At 41.7% G+C, this 20,012-nt stretch overlaps 1 protein-coding gene across 1 annotated transcript; it reads left to right on the top strand.

Moving 5' to 3' along the window:
* The first annotated feature begins 1,622 nt into the window (after positions 1 to 1,622).
* LOC311254621 (dysbindin-like) lies at positions 1,623 to 16,288 on the top strand. Its single transcript, XM_084348494.1, has 4 exons — positions 1,623 to 1,828; positions 14,574 to 14,726; positions 14,816 to 14,956; positions 15,045 to 16,288. Exons 1-4 carry the CDS (start codon positions 1,786 to 1,788, stop codon positions 15,302 to 15,304), a joined length of 597 nt encoding a protein of 198 aa, XP_084204620.1. The 5' UTR covers positions 1,623 to 1,785; the 3' UTR covers positions 15,305 to 16,288.
* Positions 16,289 to 20,012: the final 3,724 nt, after the last annotated feature.

Raw genomic sequence — 20,012 nt, forward strand, 5'->3', positions numbered from 1 at the left:
ATTCAAACTTGCATGTTGTGCATTGTCAAAAAAAGCCCCAAAAAACTCCCCAAGCAATATTTGGTTGTTAACACCAGTGATGGAATGTAACTACAGTAAGTATATTTACTCAAACACTGTACTGAGCTGTAATTTTGAGGTACTTTATTGAAGTATATCATTTTCTACTACTTTATTATTCCACTCCACTATATTGAGGCAAATATAGTACTTTTACTCCACTACATTTATTTGATTACTTTTTTAATTAATTTATTTTACCAGCAATCAGATAAAAACAACAAGAAAAAGATTCAGATAATCAGAAAAATCACAAATGTTGGATACAATAATTGTCCAGGCTGATAATAGTATAGTATACAACGTACATGCAAATACGTGTACAATTTACTTTTACTTTACTTACTTACTTTTAATACTTGATTGCATGTATTGCCAGTAATGTACTTTTGATCCTTAAGTACATTTAACATCAGATACTTTAAAACCTTTACACAAGTATTATTCGTATGGTTGGCTTTTACCAGAGTAATATTTTATGTCAAAATCAGTACTTTTACACAAGTGTGACGTTTTGGGTACTTTTTACAACCCTGGTTAAAGCCAACGATCGGTGATCAAACATGTTTTACTGAAAATGTACAAATCAGTTTCCACACAGTTTAGAAAACGATAAGAACCAAAGTTTTCTGGCAAAAGTAAAAGCAATGAAAAATGTGAAATTTGGCTACAACTATTATTTTCATCATAGATTAATGTGCTGATTATTTTCTCAATGAATCAATTAAGGTGTCATTTGCCCTGGGGACACTGGAGACATGTCCCCACCACCTTTTAAATGTCTGATTTTGCTCCTATAGATTTTTAAAGGTATAATTTGTTAAAATAAGAAATGATAACAAACAAATGAAAACAGCTGACTGATATGTAAAGGTAATATTGGCATTGTTGTATTGATATGGCGTTGAAGTTGTGGATGTGATGCATATGGATGATTGTCACATGGTCGGTTGACATTAATGTGCAAATCAAGAGACATGCAATTTATAATGATATAAAACAGCGAGGAGCTGCAAATCCTCACTGGATCAAGCTGGAACCAGAGACCTCTCACTGATTATCTGTTATCTAAGTAGTTACTGATTCATTTCCTGTCAGTTGAAAAAATGGATTTTTCTTTAAATGTTTTTTGTAGGATATTCATTTAAAAGACACCTAACAATTCTACATCCGTAATAAAAACAGGCCTAAAAAATAACAAGAAAACAGTCAAAGTGATATATTCATGTAGCATTTGTTGACATCACTTGACCCTGAAGGTGACCCAAATGAGAGAGTGTTTAAATCTGTAACAACAAAAGGGAGACAGGGAACAAGAGATGGAAGGGAGGGTGAGGGTGGGGGAGGGCGGAGGAGGGAGGGGGTGAAGGAAGACAAAAATAACAAAGGCATGTGCCTGTCTCTCCTTGGTATTTTCCACTCCGTTACATAAAATCCCTCCTTCCCTCTTCTCAATCCCTTCCTCACTCTCTCCCTCGGCTCCTCCCTCCTCCCTGTCATTGGTCAGCTGGTCGCCTCCACAGAGCCACAAACTTGTTCTCGCCTCATCCAAGTGGCTCATAGTGCACTGGAGGGAGAGAGGAGAGGGAAGCGGGCCAGCCAGCATCAGTCACTTTCCAGCAGAGGAGTTGGGAGATGATCGGCAGCCCCTCAGCTGAACTCTCACAGGGCTGACGGCCGTCACACACTCATCATCTCTGTATCCTACGACTCTCCGGCTGCAGCATGAGCTCCTCATCGGCCAACCTTCACAGCAAACGCCTGCCCTGTGAGTCACTCTTCAAACTTCTAAACATTTTCCAGGAACTCATCTTTAGAATTTAGAGAAGTTCACTCCATTGACACAGTTTGTATTTCTGGATTTAGGGCAGGACATTATAGAGGAGGAAATTATTCTCCATATTTGGTTGACAGAAGTACAGCACACACACAGACTGAACATTTAAAGGGGCACTGTGTAGTTTTGGAGAAGAAATTCAACTCAGAATTTTAATATTTACTATATTAATGAGGTAATAATACAAAATCAGACATATTCATGTTTTCCATAACTGAATAAACAAGCTGTTCTCAGATGAAAATAAGGCCCCTAGAACACTGTTTGGTGCTAGAAAGGTGGCAGGGTCCGCCACAAATAAACAAAGTAAAACAGTATGAAATTGTGTCGTCCTTTAAGGTCAGTTTGTTTATTCAGTTTATTCAGTCGTGAAAACAGTTTGTTCAGGCATAAAAAAATCAGTTCTTCCCCCAGACGACACAGTGCACCTTTAAGGCACAGAAACAGAAACAGAAAAAGGGCTGTAGTTGATGCAAAACCCACCTTTCCCAATATATCCCCACCGTTCCATTTTATGTATCGCCTCTTAAAATGTCAAAAATCCTTTCTTATATGAAATATTACACTTAATGCTGTCAAATTAAGGTCACATATTTGAGGCAAAGGAATAATTCACCATATGTAATCTATGAATGGACACTTAACTCTCTGCTTTATTACTATGAGGCACAGGCTGTGTGTTTTTGTGTGTGTGTATGAGAGAGACATAACACTGATGACGGTGTGACAGCTTAGCCTGTGTGTTAAATAGGTGCCGTTGTGTTCATGTTGCCTGAAGTGATCTGGTCTAAGTGCTGTGCCAGCCCAGAAAGATCCGACAGGAATGTTGAATCATCAGCCTGAGTAATGTCCGTTAATACCAAGTGAATAGGTCACACTTTCTTTGCACAGGAACGGGGATGCATTCCCACACACACACACACACACACACACACACACACACATACACTGACACACTGAGACAGGCTTGGATTGGGGCCACTGCAGAGCTCCAGACAAAGATCTCTTATTTCTAATGGGATTGAGGCTGCAGATCTCATCAGAGTCGGCTGACTGCTGCAGCGGGGTCTGCAGCTCACTCCACAGACACACCAACCCAGATAGGACTTTACAGACCTGAAATTGAATTAGTCCCAGTGAGATCAGTGTGTGATTTCATGAGGCTAAAAAGGATCAGGGCTGTGACTCCAGAGGAGACGTCCCCCATCTGTTGCTCTGCCCCACAGCCTCCGTCCCTCCGCAGTCCGCTCTGTCACGTCTGGATTATTGTGGGAATATGCCAGAGAGCGGCACGTCGGCGTGCTGCGGAGTGAAGGACTGACCAGCTGTTGAGATCTGTGTGTTACAGAACGAATTGTTTCTTTTCTCCATGTATTCAGAGTCCAGTCCCCTTGGACATGACCCAGATAGGACTGAGGAGTAGGTTCTGTTTAATGAGCAAAATTAGAGGGGTGGAGATCCATATCATGCACAGTGTGTATCTTTAATTAATCACACTCTGAGGAATACATACAGCGTCTCTGCTCTGCTGCTCGGCTTTCTACTCGTGGAGCTTAATGTGTGAGTTAGAGCTCATACAAATGGGGCCAAATTGGACACGCTGGAGAAGGTGTAAACCAAAACATGTGTGTGTGTGTGTGTGTGTGTGAGAGAGAGAGAGAGAGGGAGAGAGACAGAGAGATATTTACACACATTTTATTCTCCTGATTTGTTTAACTGTACATTGAAAACAATAACATCATGTCCTCTGTATTGTTTTCTGGTAGTTTGGTGGTTTAATGCTCCAGAGTCAAAGTAGCTCATTTAATTTTATGTAAAAAAAAAATAAAATGACAAACGTTAGAAAACATTTTTTCTAAAACTCAAACTTGGTTGATATTTTATATGCTCACTCCTGCGTTTTTTATACTCAGTATATTTAAACCTGCTATAACAAATCTTTTGGGGCCACGGTCACAAGCTGTAAACACAACATTGACATAACACCTTATAAAGTTACTGTGGTCAACTTGTTAGTATCAAGTGGCCCTCCTCACATCCAGCTGATACAGAGAGACATTATGTAACCATTGGAGACAATATGATTAACAGTCACAGTAGTCTGGTGACAAACGATGAATCAGCTCCCACAGTCCCACAGCTCCAGTTATGTCATGGTGTTGTGCGGATCAAGCACTGGGACATCAAACTCCCATGCAAGAGACAGAAGAAAGAGAGAGGAATAGATGGAAAAAGGAAACAAAGCTTTTTGAATTTTGATGCAGCTAAACAGGTTGTGTGTTTACTCTAAATCAGCAGATTTTCTTTAGATCGTCGTGAGAAACGTTACTTAAACTACTTTGGAAGGGTCTGTCAACTTACAATGATGCTGCCAGGACAGAAGCAGGGAGCGGCTATAGGACAAGTGAATTAAAATACCCCACTGGCCCAAACAAAAGCAAATGCTAACATGAACTCAATTTCAGACTGAATAATCAAATCAAAACAGTGTGGTACTTCAGATTATCAGGCTAATTTGAGAAGTAACTAACAAAATAACGTGTGAAAGCTCCAGTGTGGAGGACTTGGGGGCATCTAGCAGTGAGGTTACAGATTGCAACCAACTAAACCCACAAGTGTGTAGGAGAAACTACGGTGGCCACTAAAAAATACAAGAAACAGCAGGAATACCGACAGCATCGTTTTTCTTACCAGCGTGAGAAAAGCTCACATGGTGCAAACACACAGCTTATTGTATTATAAACAATGCCTCGTGGCCCGTCTGCACTTTAAGTTGATTAAACATGTTTGTGTGTGATTGTAATGAACAGCCTTACATGGACGGCTGAATAAGCTTCCCATCTATTCGGTGTGAGCTGTGCTGCCCGGGGGACACAGACCAGCTCCTCTCATTAGTCCTCTAACAAATCCATCTCCTCACTGTTGAGCTGAATCCTGTGGGTATACACAGAGCGGAGGCCTGCAGGCTAACACTGAGCGTTCAGAGCCCCACACAGAGAGACAACAGCAATTCATCACGTGAACACTCTTCCAAATTGTTAACCATGTTGCACAAATACACCTGTTTCTTCAGTTAATGATTTGGAGCTTGCTCACTGAGGAGCTGGTATTGCTGTGAGGGAGAGATGTATTATTCCTCTGACTATTATTAACTCATATTAATAGCAATTACTAAATGATTAAATGACTGTGAGTGTGTCAAAGAGAGCGCATGTGGAGAATTCAAACTCCCCTCAGCTCTACGTGAGTGTTTGAATGATTTTCAGGTCATTGTTTTAATGTTTCGCTTCACGCTCACACACCTGCCCAACATCAAATGTCAGACGGAGACAAAGTTTAGCGACTAAGTGGTGAACACATAGCAGAGCGTTTAGCAAGGAAAGGGATGTTTACCTCAGGAGGTGGTAGAGTCCACAAACAGCTAAGTGAGCAGTAAAAAGGAATAAAGAGACAGAAATAAGAAAAATTAGCATAGAAAGGGTGAGTTCATAGCAAAGCAAGTCATTAAAGTGGGTTGTAAGAAGTGACTGATTCTGCAGGCCTTGTCTCTGTGAGGATCTAAGGCTCACATGGGTTCTACCATGTACTCGTCTCGTGCTTAGATCTGTCTGAAGTCTTTTTCAGTGGTTCAATCAGTTTGGTGACCTCATGGATTTTCATTATAGCTCTGCCCGACTTCCACCTGAGCAGAGGTCTAATTAGCGAAAACACGTGAGTGGGTGTGCAAGGATCGTCTAGAAAACCCAGTCCAGAGGAAAAATACATCTATTAAAGTAGAATAAAAACCAACCAAATAAAAGATTATAGTTTTAGTATAATTACAGTATTACAGTATGTTGCTTCACTTTAATGAAGGAAATAAAAGTGCTGTAGAGAAATGCAATTAAGAAATGCAAGACAAATAATTACATTTTAAAAAATAGATAAACCCAAAAAGTAGGAAGTTAGGGATATTCTTACAGTTCCACAAAAAGATACGACAAAATAGAGCTCAGCTGTAACATGGTTTAAATACTGCAATCTGATAAATTAATCACATGCATATTGTATAAAGATGAAGTAATAACTGAATTTTCGTGACCTTGATAAAACTGTGTCTAGTCTTCTGGTGGAGCGTCTGCAGGCCACCCTGCCTCAGCCTCAACAAACAGAGCAGAAATGTGTGAGAGACTGCGTTGAGTTTAGCCAAACATTACAGTCCTCCCAGCTGAGGGGAAAACAGATCTAAACCTCCTTAACAAATATGTAGAGAGGCAGCGCTGCTTTCCAAGGAAGAACAGTGTGAATGTTGAAGTGACTGCATGTGAGGGGTTTAATGATGTCTCCGTCTGCCTCGCTGTCTTGTTAAAGGATATGGTAAACCTTCACTGGATAATTAGATGTTTTTAAGTGTGACTGCAGATGTAATTATCTGATAAAATGGGACAGGATTTTATGTCAGCGTGTTGACAGCCACTCCAGATGCACTAATGATTACTGATGCAGCCATTTTAAAGCGCCCGCAGAGATTTGAGCATTATTGGCTGGTTGGATTGCTTTAATAACAGTTAATAATTCATTTGACTGTTCATTTATAGTCATTCTGGGTAAGCGGATTAGTCATAGAAAAAATGAAAAGCATGGCTGTGTCGGCACTTTGTCAGCTGGGGAGCCTATTGTGTTGATCAGAACTCATGACAGTCTGTTTGTGGGCTTATGGAGGGCAGTGGGACAAGACACTGACCTACAAACAGTCCTATTGTCATTCTGGGTGTAATCCAGGCATGACGGGAAGAAGGAGAGGGTTAACACTGATGTCATTGTTGCCCGGACGGACTGGGCCGATGGTGCTGGACGCTGCTTTGTCCCTGAGAAAACAGCCAGATCTAATATGCAGGAGAAAACACACACACACACACACATGCACTGAAATACAGACCAGACAGACACACAACACACATCAACAGCCTGCATTAATAATTTACTGTCCTTGCAACTGGAGCCCAGTAAAAGGCAGCCTTTTTGGAGAGAAAAAAGCGAGTGAGTGAGACCAAAAATAAAAGTGTGAGCCTGAGCAAGTGCAGTCTCCAAAGATATTATTGTCCATTTTACAAGCGTGGCCACCTGTCTGTTCCACTTCAGCTCAAAGCGCTGTCTCCCCTGAGGAAAAAGAAAAAGACACAAGCAAGCGATGCTACGCTTTTGAAACTGCAGTCATTAGAAAACAGAAAGCTGTTGAACAGCGGGGGTAACTTCACTGGGAGCTCTCAGGATGTGCTGACCAGCATGTGTCTGAGCACTCAACATCATCTTTTTTACGTTGTGATAAATTAGAACACAGTTATAGCAGCAGCTCTGCTTTTTGCTGTTAGCGCAGGATACATCTTCAACCTGTAGCCAACCAGTGGCTCCTCCATTCTTCATGACCACTGAGGCACTGTTAATTACTGTGGCAAAGAGAGTGATCTGCTAATGACCAGCTGTAGACTGTTAACAGCCTGCTGCTGCTGCTGCTGAGGTCAGTGCTGTGCTGGAAGGTACGGAAGAGACTCAGTAAAAATAACAAGACATCCTCTTTAACTAATGAGCCTGTGCAGAATTCCTTCTCTCCATGCGCTCCATCTCTACAACCCACACCCTTGTGTTGACTCACTTTTGGCTAACCTCTCCCTCCCATCATACTCCAGATTTTTGAAGACATCCTCCTCCATGTTTAAAGCCTTTTTTTGCAAGTGTTCCTGTCCTGCCTGACCTTTCCTCCCTCACTCTTCTTGCTGCCTCTCTGTGTTTACAGCAACTCACTGCCTTCTTCTGCACCCTCTCTCTCTCTTCCTCTTGTCGCAGTTGGGAATCTGTCCATGTGAAATAAAATCTCTCCTCTCTGACACAGAGTGTCTGGGTGGAAAGGGCAGTCAGTCTATTCGCAGTGGCCTCAGCCCAAACAAGTGTTACCTCAGAGTTCAGGCCTGTCCCAGCGGTTAGAAGTTCGCCTTTCTCAGTGCCAGCCGGCGATCATGCCTCGTCTATTCAATATACAACCACACAGTAGCCATGTTTCTATAAATATGCGCATTTTGAAGAATATCGCGTTAGAAATGTGCAAAACTAGAAAAAAACTTAGAGAGCGTTTGCTAGCTGACATGCAAGAACGATTACAACTTGCCCTATCGAAAGTAATTCCTTGCCATGTAGCCTACACCGCGCCATCCTCTGACGAAATTATGCTTTATCTAGCCTAGTTCATTCACTAAAAACAGGTTATGGATACCCACCAGATTCGCGTATTTTTTAATTTTTTTTGTAATTTTTGGCGAAATTTCAAAAGTTCACTTAAAATTTGCTTGACATTTTATGGAAACATGGCTAGTGTGTGATGAGAGACAGAGAAAGAAAGAAGAGTAGACATTAGTATTAAAATGTAGGAGACAAATACAGAGTACAAGTACAGTATGCATGGTGCATACTGTAGAACGTTCTTTTGTTTTTTTCCCCCAAACCGAAATCTAACAAGACTCTTGATGCTGATGAACTACAAATACCACGTGATACTAACATCGTTGTACTATTGTCTAACACACCTTGTTAGAAGCTGGAAGAATTCTTACACAGAGATAAACAAAACAATCATTTTGGACCCGACAAACATTTTAAAACTATTGATTCCCACTCATGATAATGTTTTAAAGGGAAAAAAAACTTTAATTCTGCGCCTTTCTACAAGCTCTGTAGACGTATAATTTCAGTATGTCAACATTTCCATTGTTATTTATTTGTGTTTCTTTATTTGTGCTTTCATTTATCCCTGTATACCTGTTTCATATATATTTCAGTAAATAAGATAGAAATGTAGAGTTATATGAATAAATCAAATAAATAATGCAAATGAGTGTTTTTGGCTTCTGTTATGGTTAATTGCAAACATTGATTTATTGTGATTATTAATTTTTTATTTCTGTATTTATTTCTTCTCATTTATTGCTATTTAATTCATTTGTTTATTTTCTGCCATATTGAATCATTTATTTCTGTACATTAATTTTGCATTAACTTATATATGTATTTTTTCTCCATTTATTGCCATATTTATTTACTGATTTATGCATATTTTTCAGCGTTTACCCTTGTATTTATTTATGGAAGAATAAGACATGTTTTGTCCTCCATACTGAGGCTCTTACACAGAGTGAAAGCAGTGAGTCAGGACATTGTTTTGCTTCAACCACTGCCACTGCGTGATGCTTTCTCTTGGCAGTCTGCTATTTCGATCTAATGGTGGGAAGGCTGAGGCAACACATGGTATGCACCATCGCCACAGCCATTTAAACAGGGATGATGTCATCCATTTGTATAAGGAAGCCACTTCTCAGAAACAGCCTTGGCTTGGATAAATAGACTCAAACTGAGAGTCTGGCAAACTGCTCTATAATCAAAACAGAGGAGGAAACAATGGTGCCCACTGGGGTTTCTGTTAAACTACTGTTTACTGAGGAGTTATAGCCCGAGCTGCTCCTTCAACCAACAAGTGTTAAAACAACAGGATCATCTGGAGAGGCCGTTTTCTCTGCTCCGTTCTGCCCTGACCGTCCCTGTCCACATCACAGGGGAATCTGCCAGTGAGCTCACGCTTTTATTTAGCACAGTGATGGCCTAATGGCAGCCTGGGCTACACAGAGTCCTCCTATCGCTTCATCTAGCCTCCAGATCAATGTGTTGCCTGTGCTGGTGCTTCTAAACCAGCGTTTTAAGGTCCCGTCCTTAAAATATGGCACATGACATTCAGTCACTAAAGAGAGAGTGACTGGATTCTTTGCATTTAACAGAAAATATGTCCAGCTGAAGACAAAAGAGCTTTCTCTGTATCATCATGTGGGGATAATTAATTATATCTGCTGCCAGCTGTGCTTCGGTCTGCTGAGAAGTCTCTCATGACACAACTTCATGTGCAAAAAAAGAGGAATTTAACGTCTCGTGGTTAGTGAAGGATGTAACTCTGAAGGCCGAGTTTAGGTGTATTCACCCTCTGCTACTTCCAAACTGATTTCCTGTGAATGGCATCATGTCTAAGGAGTCAGTCAGGCCAGTCCCGTTCCCCTACATCTCTGCTTTTGTCCGCCAATGAATGGGCCCTTTCTCTCTCTGCCCCCTGAGCGGAGGATCTGGGTTTGTCTTTATGTGGGGAGGCAGAGTGGCATGAACACATGTCCGGTCCACTCTGTCCGTCTCTATCTTTCTGTCTGTTCCAGTCATTCTGCGTGTCCAGCTGGTCCCGAGCCCTGATCTATGACCTTTTCTTTCTCAAGTCCCTGAACACTCAGAGGAAGGAAGGAGGGGGAGGCAGAAAGGAAGGAGGGGGGAGACAGAAGGGACAGAGGGGGAGATAGAGACAGGCAGGCAGGCAGGCAGGCAGTAGAACGAAAAGAAATCAGTCTGAAAAAGACACAGAAAAAGAGAAAGTTAGACTGACAGAATGGAGGAAAGAAAAAGATGAAGACTGGCAGAGACAAAGAAAGACAAGCAGAAAACTGACATCAGAAAGAAAGAGTAGACAGGATAAGGAAAAAGGGAGATGGAAGAAAGGAAGAGGGATGGACAAAAAAGAAAAAAAGGTGTAAAGGGGAGACGTAGAGACAGAAAATTATGAGAAGAAAGACAGAGAAACGGAATGAAAGACAGAAAGACAAATGAAAAAGACAGAAAAAGATAAAAACCAACAGAAAAACAGATAAAAAAGACATTAAGACAAGAGATAGAATGAAAGACATATAAAGACAGGGACTGACAGATAGAGAAAGACAGAAAGAGTGAGAGAGAAAAAGGCAGAGGTAAACAAAGAGACAGAACACGAGGTCAAGCTCCAGCCTGCAGCCTGCAGGCTGTTTGTCTCTGTCCTCTCTCTGGAGCAGCCACAGGCCCTCCAGACATCTTGTGGTAAGAAACCATAGACTTTGGGTTGTGGCATGGCTGCAGCAGACTGGTCATGTGATCTCATGTTGACACTGTGGCCAGGGTCTTCTCGTGACAGACGATTTTCCCGTGTGAGCGGTTGGACTAATCAGAGGTCACAAGGGTCGACCGCGGCCAGGGAAGACGTATCGATCAAGGTGCTTCAGTGGAAAACAGACCTGGATAGGGAAGCGAAATCGATGTGAGGATATACATCTGTAGCTAACCTCTAGCTCTCCACGGGCCTAAGCCTTTAAGTAGAAACAATCAATGCCGTGATCGATCAGTGTTTAACTGAGTGGGAAAGAAAAAATCAAGGATAAGCAGTTTGTTTAAACCTGTAGTCTGTAATGGAAAGCATCACTTTCCTGGAGACGGCTGCAGCACAGACATGCTATCTGAGTCCTACTTGCTCTTCTTTGGAAAGAAAAGAAAGGACAGTCGTTCATCCATTACAAATCCAGTGTTTTGTTTGACATCATGTCCTCGGCCGGTCACTTTAAACAAGGAGCTCTTTTCATCCAAACACACGTCAAACAGGCAGCTCCTGATTCTGACTGACATCTTGCTTTGTCAGCGCTGCTACCTTCGACTAAAGTGTTCCCGATTGTGTAACAGTGCGAGGAGCAGAAGAGCACATCGCAGACTCACAACCTCAGACGTCCACGCACAGACAAGAGTGCTGCAAAGACAAAATGCCATAAAGATGACTGGCACAGGATAGACAACTTGTAATCGCCCTCCTGCCATCTGAGGGGAGCACTTTTCTTTTGGAAGATTGCAGCTTTAAGAGCAGAGCCCTGCTGGCTGCGCTGTCAGACTTGTAATCACGAACATCGCCTCCTCGTGTGATGTCACCTGAGTCACTGTCTGTTGGCGCTGAAGATTACAAGTTTGACAATGAAACAAAATGTGGATAGGTATACTCTGCTAGGGCTAGGAAAGGATCATGTTTTGACTTTCCCGGTTCCGTCGCCACAAATACTGCTGGAAAATGACTCCTGAAAAGTATCAAGTGGTCCCGTTTACAAATGGTGAAACGCTGTCTGTAACAGAGTCTCTTTTCAGCTGTAACACCACCACCATCCCCTCCACCTCTTTACATGAAAGTTAGCTCATACACATGAACATGATATGACACATATTGTAGAAATGTTGATATGATACCTTTGTATCGTGATGGTTTGTGGGTAATGTAGGCACTGCAGTTACAAGTAAGATCAATTGAAAACAGATGATCTCTCTGGTTCTGGTTCTGGTTCTGCTTCTGCGCTGTAAAACACAGGAATGCCTTGTTGATTGTTCATCGTTTATTTCAGCACAAACACATACAGCATGGTCACTGTGTCAGGGCAGAAACTGTCAACTCATCATTTTGGGCTGTCAGTTTGCTTGTAGACCTTTGTGCTTTCAGTCTACGGGGGACTCTGGGTTTATTTTCCGGGGTCTACACACATACAGTATGCCCATAGGTTCTGTCAGCCCGTCCAGCCTTGGGCTTTGAGTTGTCCTCTTCCCTCCAAAGTTGTCTGCCTATCTGAGCACAGAGGCTGTGAGGTCCTTGTCCCCAGGAGGCAGGATGTCAAGCAGGGCTGAGCAGAGCTGCAGTGACAGGCGGGTGTCCTTCCGTCGCCACAGACATGCGCCTGGGCACGACTCGCGGGGAAGGACTGAGCTGATGCAGCAATCTGAGGATGGCAACCCGTTGTTGCTTTCAGGCAACATCTACATTTTTGGATTCACAGCGTGCAGCTTTATCCTCACTGCAGCAGATATTAAGTCATGGCTGTAGATCATTATGTGACAGGTTCTGTCAATGGGAGTCTCTTGTTCATTGTTACGGACGACAAAGTATCCCTGGAATCCGTTCTCTTCCTGGTTCTGTAAACATCCTGAGCTTAACGTCTTTCCTCCATCACCCAGTGGTGTATTTATAGAGCTGCTGTGACTGCTGCTCTCAACATAGGCGAGATAATCTTGACATTATTCCAAGTTTAGACATGGCTTGAAAGCCCTATCCAATTAGCTCAGTCCCTGTTGGCAGGTTGCAGTAGTCGACTGCCCTGATGACTGTGCGACATGGATTCTATATAAATGGAGAAAGTGGAAACGCACCTCTTCATAAAAGATTACAATTTTTGTCAGCGATACTAGAATGCCAAAAGATATTTCCTTTTCTATTAAATTAATTTAAATGAACAGTTCACTTTCTTGCCAGGGGTTAGAAGATCAGTGCCACTCAAAGAAAGGACACGGTTAGCTTAGATTAGCACAAAGACTGGAAACAGATGAAGCAGGTATCTTGGCTCTGTCTACCTACTAGAAACTTTCAACCTCACTAGTTAAAATGTAATACCTCATTCATTTAACTCAGTGGGCTTTAGAGGTGCTGGTAAGCTGATTTTGTGACCTTTTGACAGAACTAGGCTAGCTGTCTCCCTCTGTTTTCAGTGTTTGTGCTAAGCTCAGCTAAGCTAATAGGCTGCTCACTCCAGCTCCATGTTCCCCTTCGAGGGTGTTCACTGCAACAGAAAAGACCCATTGCACGTGAAGGAATAGCGCAACGTCACCGCAACCGTTTCTTACGCGTCAGAGCAAACAGCACAATGCTCGCAAATGAGTAGAGTGCACATTGGCGAACATTGTGTAAATAAGCAACTTGGACATGTGCGAAGCAGCACTTTGTTTTTTCTGTAAGCCTGTTTACCAAAAATGAACTCCACACAAATATGCAAATTTGCTTGTGTGCTTTTCTAATTCTGCACGTGTGACTGTACCCTTACGTAAATCAAGTTTAGCGTTTTGCTTGTCAATCCCGCAAGAGATTTGCTTGTGTCTGACTGAAAATGAATGGAGAGGAACTTTAGTGGATCTTTAACGTACCTCTCAGCAAGGAAGCGATTTAGTGTGTTTACTGAAATGTTAAATGTCCTTTTACTCCTATTTGTTGTTTTCCTTTATATTTACTGATCTGGAAGGAATTGCTTAGAGGTCTGATTTTGTCTCTTCTTGTCTGTTTCCCTCTCAGTGGTGGCCATAGTCAGAGACATTTACAGTACTCAGTCCAGCTTTCCCCTCTCCTCGTTCCTCCTGCAGTCACACTGCTGCAGTTCGCCCCTCCACTCACACACATTGGACTTGCACTCAGCTTTATTACAGTGATGCTGATGAGGGGGAAAATGGGATCGCATGGTATCTCAAACAAGATTAACTCAGTGAAGGGCCTGACAGCTTGCTTTTGCAGATCAATCTGTGGATGAGGGCTGATTTAGTAAATGTGCAGTGTGGCTAGTTGGATAGTCTGTTTAATTAGTCACAAACAAAGTAGTTTATCTACTTCTAACAGAAAAAGTGGGGTATCAGTGAAATGAATCATAAAGCGTGGGAATGAAAGTTCAGAGGCAAATGGAAACTGTTGTTTACAGTTAATATATGGACAATATGTTTTATTAATTGTGATATATGTGATTGATATTTCATTATGTCATCTTGTTGTGTTTCAGCAGTCCATAAAAAGCAGATTCCAGCTCTTACAGTCACTTACAGCTCAATGTCGCCCCCTTCTGACAAACAACATTTGTGTGACTGTAAAATGTGTCTCTACTGTATGTGTCTGTAACTAGTCTGTGAAAATCCCCTTTGTTTGATTGGATAGCAGACTTTCATGCTCCCTGACCTTGAAACTCCCGGTATCAGATATAAAACTTTACCTGTGCTGGTATCTAACTCTGGCTCCTTCTGTTATTATCACTAGCGGAGACCGAGCGCAGCCAGAGGCTCCCAGATGTGGACGCGGCACAGCAGCTCAAGTTGAGAGAGAGGCAGCGTTTCTTTGAAGAGGTGTTCCAGCACGATGTGGACGTCTACCTGTCCTCGGCGCACCTTTGTATCAGAGACTACAAGAGACGTGAGTTGGGCTGGTAGCACATGTAATCCCACACGAATGCACGCTCATATACAGATGCACGTCATTTCATTGCTTTCCCTGTCCTGCAGCTCCAATTGGCAGCATCTCGTCCATGGAGGTGAACGTGGACCTGCTGGACCAAATGGAGCTAATTGACATCTCTGATCAGGAGACTTTGGATGTCTTCTTCAGCTCTGGGGAAGACGGGATGCTGACCTCCCCACTGCCAGGTATGGAAACCAGAAAGAGAACAGAGATCACAAGACACACCCATCAGTCAGTTTCATCCCTAACAATATGTTTCTATCTGACTCACAGTCCAAGGAAACAACAACAATGAGGAAGTCATCAGTAACGGCCTCTTTCGACATGTCCTGGAGGGTCTTGAGGCCAAGTCCCGCATGTCCTCCACATCTTCAACCTCTTCCTCCGACAGCCAGAACACCAACGCCAACGGAGGAGACACCCCTGTGTTCAGGTCGGACGACGAGGAAACACACACCGGCACAGTCAAGCGAAGAGCCACACTTCCAGAGAGAGAGAAGATGAAAAGTCAGACTCCGTCATCGTCTTCGTAGGATGCACCCTCTCCATGATAGATCTCCGCCTGCAGCATGATCCCTGACACCTCAGCTGAGGGCGAAGAGTGGACTTTGGGATGCGAGGTCCTGAAAGAGGCCTCACAGCTACGACTGTCTTCCACAAACCGGCTCTATCACTTCTTCAAGACTTTCCTTTGATTTATGAGTTGTAGGTTGGGTTCTGTGTGTGTTTTGGAGGTGGGGACAGTGAACTGTAAATATGGAGATTTCCTATTAATTCTCACCTGCTTCCATTCCTGTTTTGGCATGTTTTGAAGGACACGATTTGTTCCTCTGTTTCTGAGCTGACAGGACCTGCGGTTGATGAACGAAGAATTTTGTACAGTATTAACACAACCAAGGAAATGAAAATAATATTTGAATGCAGACTGACTTGGCAGTAGAGGGCTACAGATTATTAAGATGTACTGTTTTTGAAAGCAACACATTGTCCTGCCAATGCAAATTCTGTTTTCTAGCTCTAGTTTAAAATAAATCTCACACAAAATTTCTGTGTTTTAACAATAAAGGAATAAAATGTATTCATGTGTTTCTAAGAAACAACAAAGCAGTTGCTGGTTATTTCAAGGTGCTCTGAAGAGTGTGAACAAGTGCATAGCTGCTTCCAGACAGCTGTGAAAAATGGTGCTTCAGGGGAAGCTTAAGGACGCCACTACCAGAACCTGCTGGGCTATGTTACCATTAACTGTATGTGAAGTCACAGGATTCAAATGTAGAAACAATGAAAAGACATCACCTACTTATCAATCTATTTAAAAGAGTGATTTAGCAAATACTTCACAATGATGGACGAAGGCCAATCACTGTAAGCACTGTTTGATTCTTAAATTCATAAGCAAACAGTGACGTGTTGGGGATTATATACTGAATGTTGAACACACACACCCTTACCCTTTCCTTAACCTTCACAGCTTAATGTCAAACCCTAACTCTAACCTTGAGCTGATTATAACCCAACCCTTAAAACTGAGTCTTAATATTTTTGAAGCTTTGAGGACTGGGCAAAATGTCCTCACTTTCAAAAGGTCCTCACTTTGTACCAAGTCCAAATACACACACACACACACACACACACACACACACACACACACACACACATAGACGGGCAGGGTCTTCCTTTGCTCAAATGTCACAGAATCCAGTCCTCAAACAGTCGGAGGTGGATGTACTGAACAAGCATCGTGCTCTGGTTCTTCCTCCTGGTATGTAGAAACACAGACTTTGAATCTTTCTGAAATTACTTTTCTTTGACATCAAATGTTATTTCTCAACTTTATGTATTTCATAGATGTCAGTGATCTAAATTCTGTCTTGCTCCAACAGGAATAAGTTGTTTTCGTCATCTTGAAAGTTTGTCACAATATTACCTTTGATTATGTAATCAGTTTGCAAGATTTTAATTATCATCAGACCATCAGTCACTTTTTTTCACAGCGCTCTGTTGGTCTATGAGTTCAAGGACATACTGCACAGTTGATGTTTCCATGCTCACTGAACAAATAATATAAATGTAACCCTTTCGTTTTGCGTTGGACAAAGGAATGGACTTGTTGATTTGCGCTGACTTGTGCTGCATCGTTGGTGAACGAGATCGTATCAAGTTTCTGTTGAGGCATTTCCATTGAAAAAGATAATATCAAAGTAGGAGATAATGGTTGACTTGATGTACTTCAAATTGTAATAAGGGGAACAAAAACAAATGTGTTGCAATCACACTTTTATGCAGTGTAGGTCAATGTCTTCCCATTGAATAGTTTAAATACGATATTTAAAAAAAAAATTTTTTTCGTCAATCTTATCACCTCCATCAAACTTTAGATCATGTTTTTCATCATATAAATGACCAATGCAAGTCTCAGGCTCCCCAAAGCTGACTGTAAAGTGTGTGGTGTTGTGTTGTAGATAAATATTGAACGGGACTACCTAATATACTTTGACCTCTTTGGGGAAGGAGTGGATGAGGAGCCAACAGGAGCCCTCTCCATTAATAAAACCTCTGGCATTGTGTACGTCCACAACGTACGCACGTTCCACTATGAAATCAAGTCAATCTTTCCAAAACTTCCGGACACTGAATTCTTGAAAATTTGTTGATAAGTCTGGAGCGATCTCTTTCAAAGGATGTTTGGATCATCAGGCAAGAGAGTACATGTCATGGTGTTTATGCAAATAGACACCACGGGTTCTGTGTGTGTTTTGGAGGTGGGGACAGTGAACTGTAAATATGGAGATTTCCTATTAATTCTCACCTGCTTCCATTCCTGGTTTGGCCTGCGAGGACCTGCGGTTGATGGACGAAGAATTTTGTACAGTATTAACACAACCAAGGAAATGAAAATAATATTTGAATGCAGACTGACTTGGCAGTAGAGGGCTACAGATTATTAAGATGTACTGTTTTTGAAAGCAACACATTGTCCTGCCAATGCAAATTCTGTTTTCTAGCTCTAGTTTAAAATAAATCTCACACAAAATTTCTGTGTTTTAACAATAAAGGAATAAAATGTATTCATGTGTTTCTAAGAAACAACAAAGCAGTTGCTGGTTATTTCAAGGTGCTCTGAAGAGTGTGAACAAGTGCATAGCTGCTTCCAGACAGCTGTGAAAAATGGTGCTTCAGGGGAAGCTTAAGGACGCCACTACCAGAACCTGCTGGGCTATGTTACCATTAACTGTATGTGAAGTCACAGGATTCAAATGTAGAAACAATGAAAAGACATCACCTACTTATCAATCTATTTAAAAGAGTGATTTAGCAAATACTTCACAATGATGGACGAAGGCCAATCACTGTAAGCACTGTTTGATTCTTAAATTCATAAGCAAACAGTGACGTGTTGGGGATTATATACTGAATGTTGAACACACACACCCTTACCCTTTCCTTAACCTTCACAGCTTAATGTCAAACCCTAACTCTAACCTTGAGCTGATTATAACCCAACCCTTAAAACTGAGTCTTAATATTTTTGAAGCTTTGAGGACTGGGCAAAATGTCCTCACTTTCAAAAGGTCCTCACTTTGTACCAAGTCCAAATACACACACACACACACACACACACACACACACACACACACACACACACATAGACGGGCAGGGTCTTCCTTTGCTCAAATGTCACAGAATCCAGTCCTCAAACAGTCGGAGGTGGATGTACTGAACAAGCATCGTGCTCTGGTTCTTCCTCCTGGTATGTAGAAACACAGACTTTGAATCTTTCTGAAATTACTTTTCTTTGACATCAAATGTTATTTCTCAACTTTATGTATTTCATAGATGTCAGTGATCTAAATTCTGTCTTGCTCCAACAGGAATAAGTTGTTTTCGTCATCTTGAAAGTTTGTCACAATATTACCTTTGATTATGTAATCAGTTTGCAAGATTTTAATTATCATCAGACCATCAGTCACTTTTTTTCACAGCGCTCTGTTGGTCTATGAGTTCAAGGACATACTGCACAGTTGATGTTTCCATGCTCACTGAACAAATAATATAAATGTAACCCTTTCGTTTTGCGTTGGACAAAGGAATGGACTTGTTGATTTGCGCTGACTTGTGCTGCATCGTTGGTGAACGAGATCGTATCAAGTTTCTGTTGAGGCATTTCCATTGAAAAAGATAATATCAAAGTAGGAGATAATGGTTGACTTGATGTACTTCAAATTGTAATAAGGGGAACAAAAACAAATGTGTTGCAATCACACTTTTATGCAGTGTAGGTCAATGTCTTCCCATTGAATAGTTTAAATACGATATTTAAAAAAAAAATTTTTTTCGTCAATCTTATCACCTCCATCAAACTTTAGATCATGTTTTTCATCATATAAATGACCAATGCAAGTCTCAGGCTCCCCAAAGCTGACTGTAAAGTGTGTGGTGTTGTGTTGTAGATAAATATTGAACGGGACTACCTAATATACTTTGACCTCTTTGGGGAAGGAGTGGATGAGGAGCCAACAGGAGCCCTCTCCATTAATAAAACCTCTGGCATTGTGTACGTCCACAACGTACGCACGTTCCACTATGAAATCAAGTCAATCTTTCCAAAACTTCCGGACACTGAATTCTTGAAAATTTGTTGATAAGTCTGGAGCGATCTCTTTCAAAGGATGTTTGGATCATCAGGCAAGAGAGTACATGTCATGGTGTTTATGCAAATAGACACCACGGGTTCTGTGTGTGTTTTGGAGGTGGGGACAGTGAACTGTAAATATGGAGATTTCCTATTAATTCTCACCTGCTTCCATTCCTGGTTTGGCCTGCGAGGACCTGCGGTTGATGGACGAAGAATTTTGTACAGTATTAACACAACCAAGGAAATGAAAATAATATTTGAATGCAGACTGACTTGGCAGTAGAGGGCTACAGATTATTAAGATGTACTGTTTTTGAAAGCAACACATTGTCCTGCCAATGCAAATTCTGTTTTCTAGCTCTAGTTTAAAATAAATCTCACACAAAATTTCTGTGTTTTAACAATAAAGGAATAAAATGTATTCATGTGTTTCTAAGAAACAACAAAGCAGTTGCTGGTTATTTCAAGGTGCTCTGAAGAGTGTGAACAAGTGCATAGCTGCTTCCAGACAGCTGTGAAAAATGGTGCTTCAGGGGAAGCTTAAGGACGCCACTAACAGAACCTGCTGGGCTATGTTACCATTAACTGTATGTGAAGTCACAGGATTC

Source organism: Pagrus pagrus (assembly GCF_965226575.1).
Source record: "Pagrus pagrus genome assembly, chromosome: 3".
NCBI classification, from domain to species: Eukaryota; Metazoa; Chordata; class Actinopteri; order Spariformes; family Sparidae; genus Pagrus; species Pagrus pagrus.